The following is a 20,170-nucleotide window of genomic DNA, read 5'->3' on the forward strand; positions in this document are numbered from 1 at the left end:
AAATACAAAAATAAAAATGCTATATTTGGTTTCAGAAAGCAACTGTAATGGTTAACTGTTTTGTAGCTTTAGGAAGCCACAAAAATGCGTGCATTCTTTTTTTAAAATAAGAATGCAAAACTGTTTTTATAAAGTGTTTTTATCAAAAAGTGTGGCTGCTGGTCATTTTTTTTCCACGTAATGATAATATGAACCTGGATCTATATCCATATACTCATTTGACAAAGCATAAAATCAGAATTAATGTTAATCAGTAAACTTACTATGACCAGTAAAGTTTATACATAGTTTTCAAATGATAAAAATAAAGACATTTTTTTAAAAAACATAACACTGGAAGATGATTTCCTTTGTCCTTTTTTCTAAAATAAGTTTATTAATATCATGATGAAATGTACAATTGTATCTATGTACACACAAGGATAAGAGATGATACAACATAATGAAGAAAATGATGCCTACACACTACACACTATGTTAAATTAACACAAGACTATTGTGTTAGAAATTAGAATCTACTACATCTAAAGATCTACTCTCATAGCTAACACAATGTACAATGCAAAAAAATGAAGCAAATTATCAACATTCATGAAAACTCCAATAAAAAGTGGTTTAATTATAAATGACTATACAAAAAGAGCAGTTTCTTGAGTTTTCTTGATAAAATTACAATGAGAAATGTGTAGTCAAATTTCAACTCAACTGTTTTGCATACAACTAAGTGATATGGAAAACATTATGGTGTTCAGTGCTTACAGCTAATAAATTAATGAACTTTTAGAGGTCTAATTTCTAAATGTTTAAAAACATTGTATTCTAACTTAGTATTATCATTAAGGCCGCATTGCTGATTTTGTCCATAGGGAATAATAAACCTTAGAATTATAAAGCTGAAAGTGATTTTCTATTATTAGCAATTAAAACTAGTAAATCTTGCTTGTTGAAATGGGCATGCTTGTAAATACACTTTTGTTAATTTTATATGTAACACGCCAACACAATTAGTTGCCTTATCACATCAACACAAAGTCAAAAAAACATGATAAATGTTACAAAACTAGACTGCAACATAAATTATAAAGCTAGTAAAACATGACTTTGAGAGATAAAATGCCAGTAGTAATAAGAGACAATGTATGGAACTGCAGTTTTTAGGTACATTATGGGGCTAACTATTAAACAATATCTGTAAAACAACTTTTGAAGATAAAATGCAGGAAATACTGTACCACAAATGTCTAAATAGGGTATCTGACACAAAGTTGTAAAAAGCAATCACTAACATCACAGTAACACATTACTAAGCACCCACAAAAGTTAGATATGCTGGAGGATTGAACTAAATCTCAATTTTTAAACATAGAGAACTTGCAAAAAAAACAAAAAACAACCTAATGCTATAAACTATAATAAAACAAATTACCTGCATCTAATACAGATTCTAGTTGTGAATTACATTTTGCATATGTACAATTAGAATGTTAACTGTACTTAGCATAAAAATCTTTAGTTAATACTATTTTAATGTAATACTAATGACCGAATTGAGCAATAAACTGTTACTGCCTTATTTTTGTGTGAATTTCCAATTCAAGATAAATGCAGCATCCTGAAAATCAGGTTGGAATATCAATCTTTCTCTAGACATTTAAATACTATTCACATCATAAAAAACAGGAAGTGTGCTATATTGTAATTATATGGAATAATTGTTCAAGGATCCACAAGAATATTAAGTTTATTACAAATATTACTCTGGAACTATATGCCTATAGCTAATGGAACATTTCCATTAGTTTCATTTCTTATAAAACTGTGCACAAGAAAACAAATTTTAGGCACCATGGATCACAACCAATGGTTCTTTGTTTACAACATCATACAAGCTATAGAAATGTTCTAAATCAATGCTGTTGTTGTTGAGTACACATGTGTTAAAGGTATTGAGGCACTTCATCTATTGCAATGTCAGATGGTAATAAAGCACGATAAAAATACTTACACAAATCAGAAAGTCTAATACTGATTCTGTATTTAAAGTGTCTAGCTACTTTCTGTCCTATTTTTGTCTACAAAATTTTAAAAATGGAATACAAGTTCAACCAATAAAGTTGAACCAAACTAAGAACCAAGGCAGAGTTTTTAGGAATACATAGTGGCTTTGTATCCATCCCTGTAGCATAAATCATGAAAGACCACACAATTGATGGCATTTATATGAAGGCACTGACATGTTTTATTAATACATCATTTACAATTAATGCCAAGCTAAAATCCTACTTACACTGACACCAGAGATTTGGTATTTGAACTTCTTAGAAATATTTATGTACATGCATCATATGAGACATAGAGAGGGGTTCTAAATCAGCTAAACATTGGACTCAAAGCATCATATCAGACAAAGGGAGGGGCTCTAAATCAGCTCAACAATGGACCAAGTGTGAAACAGAAGACAACAGAGGTTTCATCTGGTTGTCGAGGGCGAAGGGACGTGATATAACAGGTTTACTAACAGGATAATGATAGTCTAATTTTTTTAAGTTAGGGTTCTTAACGGCTTTTGACACAAATTTAATCAAGCAATCGTTTTTACATTTAATAAAAATTAATTAGTTACCTAACAAAGGTAAAATTAAAAATATATGCAAGGAAATTTAAGTCTTAAAAAGCTGGAAAACAATTTCTTTTTAAACTTTGTCCAACACAATTTTGATACCCTGCAGAAATTTAGGTTAATTTTTCAGATCTACCACTAGGCAATGAGGCAGGAATAATCCTAGTGGTCAACAGATAATATTATGCAAAAAAAAAAATCATCAAGAAATTTTAGACTAAATAGTGTGATAAAATGTTATATAGGTCACAAATACATTTAAAACCAATTATTTGTCAATTTTATTGTTTCAAATTATTTTTGAGTAAATCTAATTCAATGCTAAAATAAGACTTTAACACATCCAGAGCCAGAAGTGAATAATTTTTAAAACAAAAGCAAGTTTTAAGTACAGCATTGTGCAATGTTTCAGATATGTATCAAACATACAGCTGCAGTTGTTTCAACAACAAAGAGTATCAATTGTACATCAATTATCTGGTGAAGTCTTTATGGTGTATAGTTTTCCTTGTGTATAGCACATAAAACAGTGGAACACTTTGATTGGTTGACAGCAGATTACCAAAACCAGAAACATGTTTTTTGTTGCTTATGATCATCTCTAATAATTAGATATCAGTTTTTGTCCTCAAATCTACTAGTGTATATTTACTTTTGACTCTAATTATAGTGTCCCAAATCACACAGATGTGCATTTTTGTCCCCATTTATACGTACTTATACTTTTGTCTCCTATTATATAGGTAAATAAATTTAATACCAATCCCACAGGGGTGTTTTTTTTTAAATAGCTTAGTGTAGATGGATGCAATGATTTAACAATTTTTTATACACCTCACAAGCAAAAAAAATTCAGAATGGTGTCATTACAATATTTTATAAATATTTTTAATTACGCAGTCTTTAGCAGTGGTTCAGAAATATAACTTGTACACTACTGCTCAATAAAAACTGAACACATACAGCACAGTGCTAAATAGCACTGCAGGATGAAATAAAGAAATTTAAATGTAATTGCGCTGATGAACATTTATGGTATCTAAAAATTATCATAGAAAATTACATCACTTTCATTACCCGATAAGTTAGTTTGATTATTTCTGAAGATGAATTTTAATTAAAATTTAAAATTAACACCAACTCACCTAGAATAAACACAAAAAGTTTTGAACATGGCTCTACATTATAATGTATAACTGAAAACACTAGCGTAAATTGAGGATTATTTATCTATCATCTTAGAATTTTGAAGAAATTATAAAAAACATTAAAGTAGACCTATTGTTAATAGATTTGTATTGGTAATATTGCTCACTGACACTCTGAAGAATAACTTAGTTAAAAACTTAGTTGTGTTTTATTGAACATGAGATTTTTAAAATTAGTTAATGTCATTCAATTAAACAAGAATCAGGGGCATGGGAGGGTAGAATAGGATGGGATATAGTTAAAAAAATATTTTTTTAAACAGTTTCACATCTGAGTTTTCTTGGTTTATGATATATTTGATTTTAAAATAGTACCTTTTTTTGTTTACTTCATATAATTTTTCATAACATTATAGCATGGCATAATGTTCAGAAGGACAATTTATTTACATTTGATAAAACTCATCAATGACTAAACTGTATGTTCACTTTTACATACAAAAATATTTCAATGTTCGTAACAAAGATTCCAATGTTATTAAATGAGACTTAAAAAAAAATTCTTTAGAAAATAATACAAATATTTGGGCTGATGATAATACTTGTGGCTTAACATTTCACAGGTATGGTTGAAAGGTTAATTATAAGGGAGCAGAGCATTACGCCCCATGTCAATCCTCCCCTCTACCTAAAACTGGAATAGGGGCTTACAGCCTATCTAGTACAAATTGATTCTACACCAAATAACACAAAGTACTTTTATGTTAGGGAATTTCCCCAATAGAATAAGCTTGTTCTACACAGTTCAAGACACCATCTGTGGTGCTGTACAGAATGCCCAAATTGGGTTTCTCACTCTGCTGATAACATGTATAATAGGTATTGTCAAGAGGTAATTTCCATCTGGAAATGACAGAGGGGTAAATTATCTGAGGATGGGGGGAGGTGGTAATTGACAGGTGGTAACATCTTAGACCCATTTATAAAGTTAGTAACAAATTGCATTTTACAATACATTAGTTGACCATATTATTACAAGGTAAATTACTAAAATAGTAAGTTAAAATGTTAATGAGTTTCTAAAATTAGTAATTGGGGTTAAGGCTACAATTAATAGTAGAACCCAAAGCACCATTTGAGCATTGGTGCTCTTTACATACCCAGGGGGGTTCAGCTTTTCTAAAGCTTGCTCAGTCCAAGCATCTTATGAACCAAGAAACACTAAAAATGTGTTTCTTGAAGGGTGTTTAACAATTATTGATTGAAGTTAAAATAAAGCTATCAAGGGAGCAGTTTCTTAAGTAAAACGATGTATAAACAACTGTGTTGAAGACTTGCAAAACCTAGTTTAAAATATTTATAAACAGTATTTTAAAATACTCCTCAGAACATTGGCTTGTGAAAGGCTATTAATGTATCTGTATTCATGAAAAAGCATACATTATTTACTTTCAAGTATTACACCAAAATCCTAGCAACCACTGCTTAATTTTTTTTCTAACATTGTGAATTACTGTTTAATGATAAATGTATGGCGAAATTTCACCAAAAAACCTAGCAATCGCTATTGCCCTGAATGATTATATAGTGTAAAGATGTTTTTAATATAGATTTATAACAAAACTGGTTACAAAATTGTTGAAGCAAATCAAACAAAGACACAGAAGAGCTTTAAATAGCTATGGAACTGCTTACAATTGAAGAGCTGGCATACCAAATTTTACTCTTATTTTTAAATCATTGAAAATATAATGAAACAAGAGACAAAGAATGTGTAAATTGTGCAGATAAAGTTGGTCTGTAAAAGAGGTTTAAAACCAAACCTAACAGAACAAACAGTAATGGAATGAAGTAAGAGTCAGGCTGGAGCTGATGTGTCCCAGCCCTTGACGTTTACTTTGAGATTAACTAGCATGGAATGGAGATCAGAACCTTTTACACTGACAATAGCATGCTCCATTACACACACTTCTGTTAGCTTCTTGGTGGTTACAACTATTCTCAAGACATTTTAGACAAATATGTCAATTGGGGGAAATAGATTAGGAATTTATTTTTACAAATAAAATTGTTATGAAATGTATTAATGCCACTAAATTTTTATCTTTACAAATCACAACAATGAAAACTTCCCTTTACAATTAAAATTTAAAAAAAAAGATCACAGCCTAAAAAAAAAGGACAGGTATAAGAAACAACATCTAAGTGCTGTATGTTACCAGCAAGTTTGATTTAGTACACATTTTATTATCTACACACGGAGCAAGAAACTTTTGTTATAAAGAAATTGTTAATTATTCTTGTTGCATAATATATCTCATATTTTATGATATTTTTCATTAACTTACATAAAAAAACAATATTCCCAACATGGAATAAGCAAGCAGGAAGGATTAGTTATTGACGCAAAAAATGTTAAAATCAAATTAAACACTGTTGACCAAAATCAAACAGCATTCCTAAAATCTTCAATGCCGTTGCAAGTCTCAGCAGGCTCCTCCGAACACTGGTCACCATTATCTGCAATGGCCCCTTGGCTCACTTGTGTGGATAGTGAATGTTCAGCGTTGCTGTCTGCAGTCTCCTCCCCCTCTTGGTAGCATTTGGCTTTTTTGGGTGGGATTTCCATTGACATTCGTTTCAACAGATTAGCCTGTTTGTTGCTGTCTGTGCAGGGGACAAAACCCTCACTGAACGTGTTGGACACAGATGACTTCTCTTGCACAGAAATGTATTTAGAGGAGAAGTCCAAGCTGTTGTCTGCACTCATGTCTGATATACTATTCATTGTCATACTTGATGTGTATGCATTTGACTCAATGAGTTGGAAAACATTTTGAGATACATCAGTGGCAAAGTCTGAAAGTAAATGGTCTGAGTTTGACGAGGCTGATAAGCTCTGTTGGCTCGAGCTATCCTTTGCCGAGCCTTCAACCAGCAACGTCTCAGAAGAGACTTCTAGAGTTTCGGGGCAGGTTTCAAATGAAGCTGAACTACTTCTGTCTAAACTGTTCCTGTCAATATCTATGTGAGACAAGGTTTGAGTAATCGAGTCTTTTTCTTCACTTTTTCTCAGTGTAACTTTTTCAAAGTCTGAGCTGTCCTCAGCTTGTTTAGAGGTCTGAGCACCCATGTCTTTGAACTGCAGTGGAGCATCTACGGTAGAAAGGCTGGAGCGCCGGTCAGGGGACATGTGCCAGTTACTTGGCACCACCATTTCATGCGCCAGCTCCTTAGAGTGATCTGGGCTTGGTATGGAGATAGACATGCTCTTCTTCAAATCTTTCAGCCACGGGTGGTCTAGACACTGTCTGGCTGTCATTCTGTCACTAGAAATAATCAGTTCAAACATCTTGTTAGCTATCAATCACACTGATTTTCTTTTACTTAGTAATATTATTTTTCAATTAAATTAGTAAAGTAAGTAAAGTTTCTCTTTCAAACCTGACGGTCTATGGGGCAAGTGAAGTAGAGTTCACTTGTTTCTGTGACCTCGGCATATGAAGAGATAGTGTGGTCAGCCCTATGCCCAGCTGCCTTTACTTTCCCTAACGTGAGTTGGGTGGACTCAAGAGACGGTCTACTGATTTAAATTAAATTAGTACAATAGCAATAAGCTGTTATGAGGGGACAAATGGTAGAGCTGTTGACTGCCAACACAAATCTCAAGTTTGTAAGATGTCTCCGAGAAAATAAATGTGGCTGGGCACAGTGCTCACCACATGATCGCTTCATATTCTTAGATTACTGAAACAGGCAAACTCTACTTCATTTGTCCCATGGACCTTAATGTTCGAAAGAGTACTATACATAATCTAGTATTGCAAACTTTTCACCAAAAAATACTTGCTTAACTATGGCAACACCTACCGTGGTCTTTTAACCAACAACTTAGAAATAAAATCAATAGCTAGTGGGTTAATATCAGCAAACAAATCTTCGGGGTAGTCTACTTTAACTTGAGTGATGTTACAGAATGTCTCTTGCTGTGTGTCACCAGCAAAAGGGGAGCATGTGGTCAACATAACGTACGTCAGAACACCCAAGCTCCTGGAAACAAATGTAGATACAATAATTGTTAACAATTGTGGATGGAGGTAATTCCACAAACAGAGAAATAAGCCCTAGTTTCCCAAAAAGATCAACTAAAAATGAGACATTTCAATAAAATTGTAAACCACAGCGTTTTTCATTAAAAAGCAAAGTTTTTGCTGAAATTCTTTTTAAAAAGTAAAATAGGAACACTTGCATCTCTGCTTTTTATGGTTCAATTTTCAAAAAGTAATTACTAACATTTTAAACCAATAGAAATAACAAGCCGGCCCGCGGCATAACATACGCCGCTATTTAGTTGTTTTTTTCTACTTTTCAGTAATTCATAATTTGTGAATTCGACAGTACCAACGCTGCCACTGAAAATATTTCTTTAAAACACTATAAGTAGCTCGTTAAGGACAATAACCCCCCCCTTCCTCCCCCCCCCCACCCCACGTTTAAAATCGTTGGCTCTGCTTGTAAACATTTAGAGTGAACACAGCTCACTAAAACCATGTAGGGGTGGGGAGGTAGGGAGCGCGTTTACAGCTTGTTTTCTAGGCGCGTTTGCAGCTTGTTTTCTAGCGGCTCCCAGAAGAGAATTATATATATAGATATCAGTGTAAAAGTTTAGTGTTATTTCAAGCATTAAATACTTACCACATATCTGTTTGTATATTTAGAGGTTCATAATCAAGAACTTCAGGAGCTACATTAGAAACACAATTAATAAACAGATTTAGACATGTATGTTTCATATATCATACAAGTGTATTACATTACTGTACCCTGGAACTATACATGCTCGTATAAATTAAAAATTTGTTAATCTTACTATAAAAAAATTTCATGCCTAGAAAATATTTGAGCACAATTCAGTAGGTTAATTCTATTGCTGTCTATATAAAAATTCATCTAATATGTAGGTAGGGAGATTCATACACATGATAGGCAATATTATGGTAGTGCAAAAATAGACAATTTCCCTTACCAACATAGTCCGGAGTCCCAATTATATCTCTAATGTCCTCCCCAGTATTTGTTAAGCAAGCAAAACCTAAATCACAAATTTTTATCTCCCCTTCTGGAAAAGGTTTTGTTAGAAGAATGTTTTGAGGCTGTAAAAAAAGATATACATTAGGCTACTTTTAATTTCAATGGTGTACACTAGTAAAATAAAACACGTTCCAATCAATTTAAATAAAAACTGCCTGTATATTAAATTAAGATAAAAATTTATGCAAAACTATCACAGGAGTATGATGTGGTTTGAAAATTTTTGTCAGGAAGAAGGAAAACAGATATAGAAGTTCCCCTCCCTCCAGAAACTTCAACCATTGTCTGTCAGTTAAATTTAAGCCGATTCAGTACTGTCTGCATCATAAAAAACTAATTTGTCTTCCACTGTCAGTCACAATTTATATGTTCCACATACACATCTTATCAAATACTAACAAATAATAAATGCACGTGTTCCATCTGTAACAAAGTGTTTTTTAACCCCCCAGTAAGCACATACACTTGTGCATGCTAATGTATTTTAATCAGCACTTTATTAAGTCAGAAGAAACGGTAAATGACCTTGACAATAGTGTCAGCTCTTAGTTAATGTGCTAATCAAGCAGATCTACACTACTTCAGTCTCTTTACATGTCAGATATGCATAATTAACTAAATAGAACAATGCCACTGTCATGGGCCTTATGGAAGCATTTAATTATTTTTTTGTTTCTAAACAAATGATATTTTTATTTCAACTATTGCAGTCTGACAAAATGGCAAGCAGAAAAAAAAAAATATATATATATAGGCCACACACACACATATATACATACATAAACATATGTATACATACATACATATACAAACACACACACACATATATACACACAGACACACACACACACACATATATATATATATATATATATATATATATATATATATATATATATATATATATATATATATATATATATATATATATATATATATATATATATATATATATATATATATATATATATATACACACACATATATATATATAAATTAACTAAAACTATGCAGCAAAGGTATATTATTCCTTACCTTGAGATCAAGATGAACAATATTTTTATCATGTAGATAAGCTAATCCTTCTAAAATTTGGACTAGTAGTCTACGAACATCATCTTCTTTAAAAGATTCTTTGATCACACATTCATCAAACAGTTCCCCTCCAGAACAGCTGCAGAATAAATTAACATTCTACAGTACTCAACAGCAAACTAGTTCAAAGTTGCAATAATAATTTTTTTTTAAATATGAAAATTTTGTTATGAAGAGGAACAAAGAAAGTTAACTAGCATTAGTGAAATAGCCTTTTTTGCTTTGTTGTTTACATAGAATACAGGGGAAGTACTGTGACCAGGCAAAAAGTCAAAACTGAATTTATTATGCTTTACATCTTTCTGGGCCCATCCAAAAACATAGTTTTATAATCTGGTATGTCCGTGTACCATTTCAGTAGTTTCACTTAACATTATTATATATCAGATCCTAAATGTAAGTTTCTGTCAATTTTAAGCAATTTCCAGTTTCTCAAAAACCTTTGTAATTTTATAATTTTATATCAATTTCTCATATAGCAGTATATCCTGGTCACTTTTTGGCCCCATGTGTTTTCTCAAAAAAAAAAAAAAAAACAAGGCTTTGTTACAAACTTTCTACCAATCTATAGTCTGACTCCCTTAGAAAAGCCACCCCCCCCCTTAGTGTTACTTGGAGTTTGCTGCTGCTTTATTGTTTAGCCATAATAGCACACATGTTTTGATCTTAAATTAATGTTTTACAACTATGAGAATTGAGAAAGAGATATTATGGCTAAGGTTTTATTTTTAGCTCCCAAAAAAGCTTTATCTATATAATAAACATTACATTCCAAGAATGAAAAGCCCTTTTCAGTATGTATAGATCATAAAACTGGTTTTCATGCAGAGCTGAATTTTCAGTGACATACATTTATGAATAGACGGCAAACAGAAAATTACCCCTTGTGTGTTAGTGCAACACAATTGATATGGTTCAGTAACCATAATATTTAGTTTTAACACTTAGCATACAAAAAAGAATTGTGTTAACATTTATAACCTACATTCAAGACGTTAACAATGAGAAGATTTTTTTATGATTTTTGAAATGTCGAGAAGACAAACAATGTTATTTTACCTATCTTGAAAATCTATATCAATTAATGTATAGCTTAACTCTCAAAAGGGTTATTCAACCTACTCTCAAGAATAAATAAATGAAATGTTCAAGTATAAAATTATAAACACATAATCTTTTAAAGTTTTTAATCAGAAAAACAGGTGAAGTTGAAACTATACGACTCAAAATTCACTTCACTGCAAGCTATATAAAGGTAATTTATTCACTTCATTACATTAAAGAAGGAAAAAGAATGTATTACTTACTATTCCGTGACTAGTATCAACTCTGTCTGTGTTTCAAAAACCTCTCGTAGAGAAACAAGTCGTGGGTGAGCCATAGCGAGCTCCAGCATGACGACCTCTCTGAGAATTTCATCTCGGCAGCTTTTTCCTTTCCTTCGTTTACGAATTACCTTTGCTGCCACTATTTCTCCAGTATCTATTTTTACACACCGCCTTACTACTGCAAATTTTCCTCTGAAAATTATTGTTTTGTTCATTACAAGACAATGAAATAAAGCTTTTAATTTTGGGAGATGAGGGGTGGGGGGTGTGTTGAAAAGAAAGATACTTTGAAGAGAACTTATTTATTTTCTTTTATAACTTATTTTTCAGACCCTGAACAAATCCATTGCTTTATCTTTTTTTGTTTTGTTTATTTACTTTTGTTTTACTAAAAGGTAAGCCAGACTTTTTGTTCTCTTACAGCATTTATTACATGAGCTCTAGTCCCATTAGCACCACTAACATAATTATACACACTCAAACTATGAAAAGATTTTTTTGTTTTTCATCTGATCCTAAAAACAGATGTAGCACTTCAAACAGGCCACAAAAAAGTGAAAGTGAAGTGGTTAGAGTTAGGATAATCAGAATAACTGAAACCAAGACTTGTGATGATCAGAAGAGCCACTTTGCTTTTAACTAGAACAAAATTGTAACAGAGCAATGACTCAAACTAAACAAAAATATAAACTTTTAACTTTCCCCGGATTTGTTTCTATTAGTTCAATTAATACACATGAACTATACTCTCCCTTCAAGAGAGGCTAGGTGGCTTTACATTCTCCTATAACAATATTGGCCAACAAGCTGAGATAGAACATTTATTTCATTAACAGATTATACAAAATTTGATAGGGAATTATCAAACTTTCGTGATGATTAAAAGCGTGCCTATAGGTTTTACAAGAAGTGTTCTTAAAGCTGCTAATGAACAGCATGAACAACCACGTGAACACAACCTTACAAAACATAACACATTTTATCTACCTGGATTTGGCACATATCCAAACAAACGGGGAAAGAGCATAACTAGATTAAATCTTTAATTACCTATCGGTTACCTCTTGTTTTAATAAAATACAATCATTAATAGAATTAATTAAACCACACCATGCAGGCAAAGATGATTATTTGTGTTCATGATATTTTTATATGAGGTAATTAAAAGCTAATGAAGTTAGAGTAGGTAATGTGTGATATGATTGCTGGTTATCAACACTGAACTGTGTGATATGATTTCTGGCAATCAACACTGAAATGTGTGATATGATTGCTGGCAATCAACACTGAAATGTGTGATATGATTTCTGGCAATCAACACTGAAATGTGTGATATGATTTCTGGCAATCAACACTGAAATGTGTGATATGATTGCTGGCAATCAACACTGAAATGTGTGATATGATTTCTGGCAATCAACACTGAAATGTGTGATATGATTGCTGGCAATCAACACTGAAATGTGTGATATGATTGCTGGCAATCAACACTGAAATGTGTGATATGATTGCTGGCAATCAACACTGAAATGTGTGATATGATTGCTGGCAATCAACACACTGAAATGTGTGATATGATTGTTTGCAATCAACGCTGAAATCTGTGATATGATTGTTAGCAATCAACGCTGAAATGTGTCATATGATTGCTGGCAATCAACACTGGAATGTGTGATATGATTGCTGGCAATCAACACTGAACTGTGTGATATGATTTCTGGCAATCAACGCTGAAATGTGTGATATGATTGCTGGCAATCAACACTGGAATGTGTGATATGATTGCTGGCAATCAACACTGGAATGTGTGATATGATTGCTGGCAATCAACACTGAAATGTGTGATATGATTGCTGGCAATCAACACACTGAAATGTGTGATATGATTGTTTGCAATCAACACACTGAAATGTGTGATATGATTGCTGGCAATCAACACTGGAATGTGTGATATGATTGCTGGCAATCAACACTGAAATGTGTGATATGATTGCTGGCAATCAACACTGAAATGTGTGATATGATTGCTGGCAATCAACACTGAACTGTGTGATATGATTTCTGGCAATCAACAATGAAATGTGTGATATGATTTCTGGCAATCAACACTGAAATGTGTGATATGATTGCTGGCAATCAACACTGAAATGTGTGATATGATTGCTGGCAATCAACACTGAAATGTGTGATATGATTGCTGGCAATCAACACTGAAATGTGTGATATGATTGCTGGCAATCAACACACTGAAATGTGTGATATGATTGTTAGCAGCCGTCGGTGACCGCAATTTACAGACAACAGCAAGCTGATAAAGTAAATGATAGTTCTTAATCGTACAACCTCCATTATTTTCAAATAATTTAAAAGCTATATTATCTACCCCTAATAGCCTTCACTAATTCGACCTGGCTCTGCGATTGTAAACAATCAGCGTGAATCAAACAACTAACCAGACTAGATGGGGTATAGTGTCTAGAAAGTTATCTCCCCTTCTCTTATTGAATATAATAATCTATTGAGTGATTTAATTTTGTTATCTCCCCTTAGTTTCAAAACCATTTAATTTTTAGTGACAAATTAAACATCTAATTAAATTAAAATATAGATAGACTTGTATTGTCATTAAAGTAGAATGTATCTGGAAAGTTTGAACAAAATCACTGCATTAGAAGTGTGTCAAGCCACAGACATTGGGAACTAAGTAAAAGCTTGTAAAAGAAGGCTGCTTAACAGAAAAACTAATGATAAAAAAGTTGAAATTGTTTTATTTTCCCAGTCATGATAATTTGTGTAAAGAATGAAATGTTTTGTTCAAGTTATCCCCAAACTTGTGACTCATCTAAAAGAAATGAGAGACATGTCCCAGTAACATCTTGTAGTTAAAAAAAAAACGGTAGCATTTAAGTAGTGCACCAATGCCAAGTGGTGAGATCATTGTTTACTGTAGACAACCTATACAACAGGCATGTACATAATTTGTTGGGGCTGCGTGAAGGATGTAACAAGGTCAGGTTGCAGCTTCTTGTATAACACACAGCCATCAAACAAGACGTGAATGGGAATGCACTAGTAGCTGACCTACTTCAGTAACTATGTAATGAGTAGCAAGCAACACGGGGGCTTCTCACAAACATAATGTTCAGTAGCCAAGCAAGGGGTCATCCATAATACATGCTGTGCACTTATGGAATCTGACCTTCAGTCATTATACGAGGACGGGAGGGGGGGGGGGGTAGAATGGAGACGTTTAGAGTTTCTTTGAAATAAAAATAATTTAAAAAAAAAACACGTTAATTCTGCTTCAAATTTTTGTTATTCGGAGGTTGGTGTGACATTTTTCTAGAGGAAGTGAAGTTGGTATGACGATTTTCTGATGGGGAGGGGGTAGGGTGGAGCTACGCTAAGAATACGTGACGTCACGGATGTACAACACCGATAGTTCGTGTGTATCAAGCCGAACGCGAGGCTTCGCAACTCTCTTCTTACACAACTGCATAAACAAATTTATTTCTCAACATTTGCATGCATTAATTATTTCAATTATTCGCGCAACATTTGTTTTTCTTTTACAATGAATGACATGGCCCAGGGCAATCGATTCAATGATGTTTTTTAGTTGGCCGCCCGACCGGCGTTATGATAGCGCAGATCTAGATGAAGAAAAGATTAATCAAGAGACAACTAGATAACATCAGTCGCCGGCGGTGATGTCATTCATAGTTTCTCTCATAAAACTGGCGGCTTTTTACTACGAAACAGATGTGTAGATGAGGGCTTTATAATGTAGGAAGTACAGGCTTAAACATTTCGGAGAAACGCGATACAAACATCGTTTATACTGTCCAGAGTTTTGACACGATTGAAGTGAGTGAGTAACCACTCATCTTTAATCAATTGAAGGTCGCGAGTTTTAAATGACATAAAAAAAAATCTAGTACAGAGATAAAACTAACATACGTAAATAGCTATAGTTGAATAGCTGAACACAAAGCATGGCGTGCTATGTAATGGTTTTTAGACAGCCTAGATGAGGATGTGTCATGGAACTGTAGAGACAGGTACACACTATCTCTTACATTAACTGTGGTATTGTTAATGAATGAACGGACACAGAGATACGCGGTGTCACATATAGGCCATCCTCGTGGTGATGTAATGTGCTATGAATGAATAGCCTACACATAAATACAGAAACGTTGTGTCCAAACACATACAAAGCCGGTGGTAGTACAGTAATATACCATGACTGAATGAACAAACACAAACATAAAGATACGTAGTGAGATTAAATACTCATTGAAGTGAGGGTAGTGGGACAGTCTGGTGCACAAATCTAATAGAGAAAAAAAATATATAGACTAGCTTGAAATAGACTCCAACAAAACAGCTTTTCAGGCAAATGTGTGGGTTGAGCGCGCAGAATTCACGCACTGAATCTAGCGCTACTGACGCAAGTGTCATTTGATCGCATGCGAATCAGGCTGTAAATCGGAGGATTGGTTACTGTATTGTAAAGGAAACAATAGGGGACAGGCCCGTTCCGCTTGGGTCGGTTCAGCAGAAATGTGACATGGGAGCTGTGCAGTGGTGGAAGGACAGGGACCAGATAACAGGGTGACTCAGACCTAGGCGGGATTTGGGGGCAACGTAATCATTCATGTGAACAGGACGAACTGAAACAATTTATCAACACCTGCACTAACGGATGCCTCGGCCTTTTTAGCCGAACATAAAAATGTAGGCCCAACTGAATGCTGGTTAGAATACAGTGATGTGTTCGTGATGGTGTTATAAGACGCAACTCGTTAGCCAACGTTAGAGGGAGAAAACACTGTGTAGTTGTCCCACCAATACATCACACGTCAAGCCGATGATGACTGAAACTTAGCCCTATAGCAATAAACCCATTCGATCAATCCTACCCCATCCCTTCCTACTTGCTTATGCACAACAAATTTAAAAATGTAATGTCAGTACATCAGGATCTTCACAAGATGCAACTCCCCTTTATGATCACGAGTTTAAGGAGTTTTTTTTTACGTTGTAAAATAATATTTGGCTATTTGCCATTCAATCCCCGCCAAGAACTTGATGCGTCACAAAGCAATAACCAGTAAAACAGTCTTCAGACAACACCATTTTTACTAGTCCAACAGAGTCTTCACATGCACCATTTATACCATTAAAATGGTCTTCACGTGCACCATTTTGACCAGTAAATAACACAACTTTCAGGCTATTTTTGAGCATTACCTTGGTATCCATCTAAGTTTGACAGAGACCTAAAGGACCAGGTGTTCAAACATACACCTAACACACACAGGTATCAACGCACATGCACAAGCAGCCATCACTAATTAATGTCATAAACATTTTTAATTGAAAATAAAAAGACTCATCACACAGCCATTAAAACTTTACATAGCCATTGATCTGTTTTAATGTTATACTTAAGGCCCAAACAGAAAAATGTAGGCACAAACATAACAATAATTGTATGACCACCATAAAATTCAGTGAGAATTCACTTTATAATAACTGTTAATAAGGTTGTAATATTCACTATGCAGGCCTACACTTTTCTAAACATCAATGTTTACTGTAGTTTCTATTAGTTTGCTGCTCCAAAAATGATTACATGGTAGCGTAAATGGGGCCACCTGTCTCTGTTCTTTGGCTTTTCATTAGACAATATTAATAATAAAGCCAACATATCTTTTTACGGTATGATAATATTGCAGATATTTAGGTGTACAGAATGCAAATACATCTAGAATTTAAATAGATTTTTTAAAAAAAAGTAAACCTGTAGGCCTATATATTAATATTAACACAAGTATTTCAAGAAGTAAAAATAAAAATTGTAAGTATTTAGTTAATAAACGACCTAGAGAAGCATTTGTTGGCAGACTGTGCACAATGTATTTTGATACTCCTCCCTCCCCCACCCCTAGTAGTTGTGTCACTAAGTCAGGTAACTGTGTGGTAACCCAGGGTGTCATCCAACCCCCCTGCCAACTAATGTATCGATCCCCAACTCATTACAATGCATTTACACATGCCACATTATTATTATACATGTCTGGAATAAAAATAACTCGCAACATTAAATTTTCAATGAAAACATTTTCCCCCTGCAACATATATACTTACTCATGAGTTATTTTTTCTAGACGTAAAGTATACATGTCACATGTGTAAACACAGAGTAAGGTGTCATTTTGAACTTAATGATGTATATAATCTTGATAAGCAATTAAACAAAATTCCTCATTAAAACTAGTTTTTTGTATATTAGTGTCATTATCTCGTATGGTGTCATGTCACCCCTTGTGAAGCTACTGCCCCCACCGCCAGGTTGGCTCTGCATACATATTGCAATGCCTTAACTGTTCCCATTATCTGGTACCCAATGATAAATAGTCCTTATTACTTTAACAATAAACAGACATTAAAAAGTAGATTTAAATGAAATGTTGACCAAGTTTTCTTTTTTTATACCATAAATTCTGTGATCAGCATGAACAATGTATAATAACCCATTTACTTCATGTAATATTTTCTAACACAAAACAACGCCCAGTTTATTAGTGAAACAAATATTGTCAACATGTAGTAGTATAAGGAGATATTACCTGCCAATGTCTTCTTGCACTGTGTATTTGCTGTTGAATGGTTCTGTGCAGATAGGACTGCTAGGCACATATTTGCCGGGGCTAAGACCATTCATGGTGAATGTCTACTCAAACATTATTTAATTATCATGTCGCAATCTGCAAATTCAATGAAAACACATGTATTATTATTATCATATGCATTCAAATAAAACATTTAGTTTATCAAAACATGTAGGCCTAGATCATTTGATAAAGATGCAATAAAAATATAATCATCAGGATTCTTTTCAGATGTGCTCCTTTACAGTTTATTCTCATCTAGGCCTAGGTCAGTTCCTAAGGATAAAATCTCATGGTAACAATATGAAATGACAAAATGAACTACTCTTGATTCATTAGTACAGTTGAAAACATTAACTTTGATGTATCTTTATAGCTTATTTATATCAGGTTACATATCACTGATCAGACACTCGAACCTATTTAGTATTTAAATTATACTGTTCAGAATATTACTCAATTTACTGTTTTAAGTTTATATCTAACTTGATTGATGTAGCAAGCCTGCAGGTTGGTTGAGGCCTTGCCAGGGGAACATTCTGACCGGGATTCAAAGGGACGACTCGAAATATCATCCCTCTAAACTACTATATAGACCTACTATATATATATATAGATCTAGGCCTATATCATCAGTAAACTCTTGACTTAATTAAACTAAATACACTGAACTCTTTAAACTCCCAAAAGCCCAATCTAGAATCTAACTTAACTCTAAACTAAACGTAGATTCTAGATCTATACTAAAGACTAAGGCCAATGCTAGCCGGAATAAGATACGCATGCGCAATGGAGAGAAACTACGACTTGCCTTCGCGGCGATGTTTTCGATGGTACTGCGCATGCGTGTGTTTACAACCGCAGAACCCTAACATCAACCTAATCCTATCCCTAACCCTAGCCCTAACCCTAATCCTACCCCTAACCCTCATTCTAGCCCTAACCCTAGGTCACTGTGCATGCGCAGAGCTATCTTTTGCCGACTAAGTGGAGACGTTGGGGAGAAAAATCTTCTTCCGAGTAGTCACTTCGAAAGACTAAAGATAAAAGTTTAAATCAGTAGGTAAACTCTTGTTGAAAGTGTATCTTAAATTTTTTTAGTGTATTCTAGATCTAGATCTACTACTACTCTACACTAGATTCTAGTCTAGATTTCTAAGTCTAATAAAAATTTAAAATAAAATAGGTCCATGGTCTAGATCTAGTCTAGGAGTCTATGCCTAAAAAAATATTAGCGCCCCCCCCCCCCCCAATAATAAATTTAATAAATAAACTAAACTCAAACTGACCTCGAATTTTTAAAGAAAAATAATCCAAATTTCCAAATAGATCTAACCTACATCTAGATCTATAATCAGTAGTAGTTCACATCAGTATGGAGACGTAATTTTAATAATTACCTAATAAAATGTAAACTAAGTAAGTTAGATCTTTCGGTTATGCAGAGTTATGCTGTTTCTACTTCCCTTCCAGGTTTCCCTATTCTTCACGATTACAGTGACCTATTCTTCTTCCGGTAGGCCTACTGTATGAAAACGAGGCCATAAAACAAGAAAAAAAAGCATTCACACGCCTTCCCTAATCTAATTATGTCAAACAATTATGAATTATGTGATATATGCTTCTAACTTATAAGCATATATCTACCCATTCCTTAATTAGACCCAACTTTATAAGATAATTAGCTTAGCGTCAAATCTTTAATACTACCTATTTTTTTAAACCATTTTAAAATTGTTTATGACCAAGTTGGTGATTCAGAATCCGAGGGCGCTAAGATCTGAGACGAAAGATTATCCTGTTAGATCTACTTTCTACATACTTTTTTAAAAATTAATCTTTTTTCGTTGAATGTATTTTTATCTCATTTGACTCCATACAGAGCGTATGGTCGATACCACACTTCTACAAGGACCTCGACCGTTTGATAACTCTTGTGTCGACCCTAATCTAAAACTTCTGTCTAGTCACAGCCAGAAGCAGGATTCTCTTGCCTCGACATAGACTAGATCTAGAACTATTACCAATTTTTAAATTTATTATTTACATCTCTTTCACATAAAAAAAAAATTGTTCCAGTTTTCAACATTTACATATTTAGATGGACTCCAATTATTTTAACACCATTTAACATTGCCTGAATGTATGTTACGCTTATCTACAAATTAAACTTTTATTACAACTAATAGTTTCGTTTAATCAAAGGAA

General features: G+C 33.6%; 1 protein-coding gene across 3 annotated transcripts; it reads right to left on the reverse strand.

Annotated features, from left to right (window-relative positions):
* Positions 1-318: 318 nt before the first annotated feature.
* LOC131927822 (serine/threonine-protein kinase 17A) lies at positions 319-19,945 on the reverse strand. Of its 3 annotated transcripts, none has more exons than XM_059283691.1 (8): positions 19,785-19,945; positions 17,921-18,058; positions 11,262-11,474; positions 9,895-10,033; positions 8,795-8,921; positions 8,464-8,512; positions 7,639-7,818; positions 319-7,097 (listed from the first exon to the last, which is right to left on the reverse strand). In XM_059283691.1, the coding sequence occupies exons 2-8, from the start codon at positions 18,013-18,015 to the stop codon at positions 6,215-6,217; spliced, it is 1,686 nt and encodes a 561-aa protein (XP_059139674.1). In that variant the 5' UTR covers positions 18,016-18,058; positions 19,785-19,945; the 3' UTR covers positions 319-6,214. The 3 variants fall into 3 exon arrangements, with proteins under 3 accessions (XP_059139674.1, XP_059139667.1, XP_059139663.1); XM_059283684.1 differs by lacking the exon at positions 19,785-19,945 and adding an exon at positions 19,363-19,440; XM_059283680.1 differs by lacking the exon at positions 19,785-19,945 and adding an exon at positions 19,252-19,434 and having other exon boundaries at positions 320-7,097.
* Between the last annotated feature and the right edge of the window lie 225 nt (positions 19,946-20,170).

The sequence above is a fragment of the Physella acuta genome, unplaced genomic scaffold (genome assembly GCF_028476545.2).
Source record: "Physella acuta isolate Inbredline_101_S28 unplaced genomic scaffold, ASM2847654v3 ptg000089l, whole genome shotgun sequence".
Lineage (NCBI taxonomy): Eukaryota > Metazoa > Mollusca > Gastropoda > Physidae > Physella > Physella acuta.

Bases quoted from the DNA above. Each gene is read 5' to 3' on its own strand.
- LOC131927822 (XM_059283691.1), bottom strand. From the start codon at position 18,015: ATGAATGGTCTTAGCCCCGGCAAATATGTGCCTAGCAGTCCTATCTGC. The intron at 10,034-11,261 runs GTAAGTAATACA...TTTATTCTGCAG, and splicing joins TTGATACTAGTCACGGAATA to CTGTTCTGGAGGGGAACTGT. The intron at 7,819-8,463 runs GTAAGTATTTAA...ATTTGTTTCCAG, and splicing joins AATATACAAACAGATATGTG to GAGCTTGGGTGTTCTGACGT.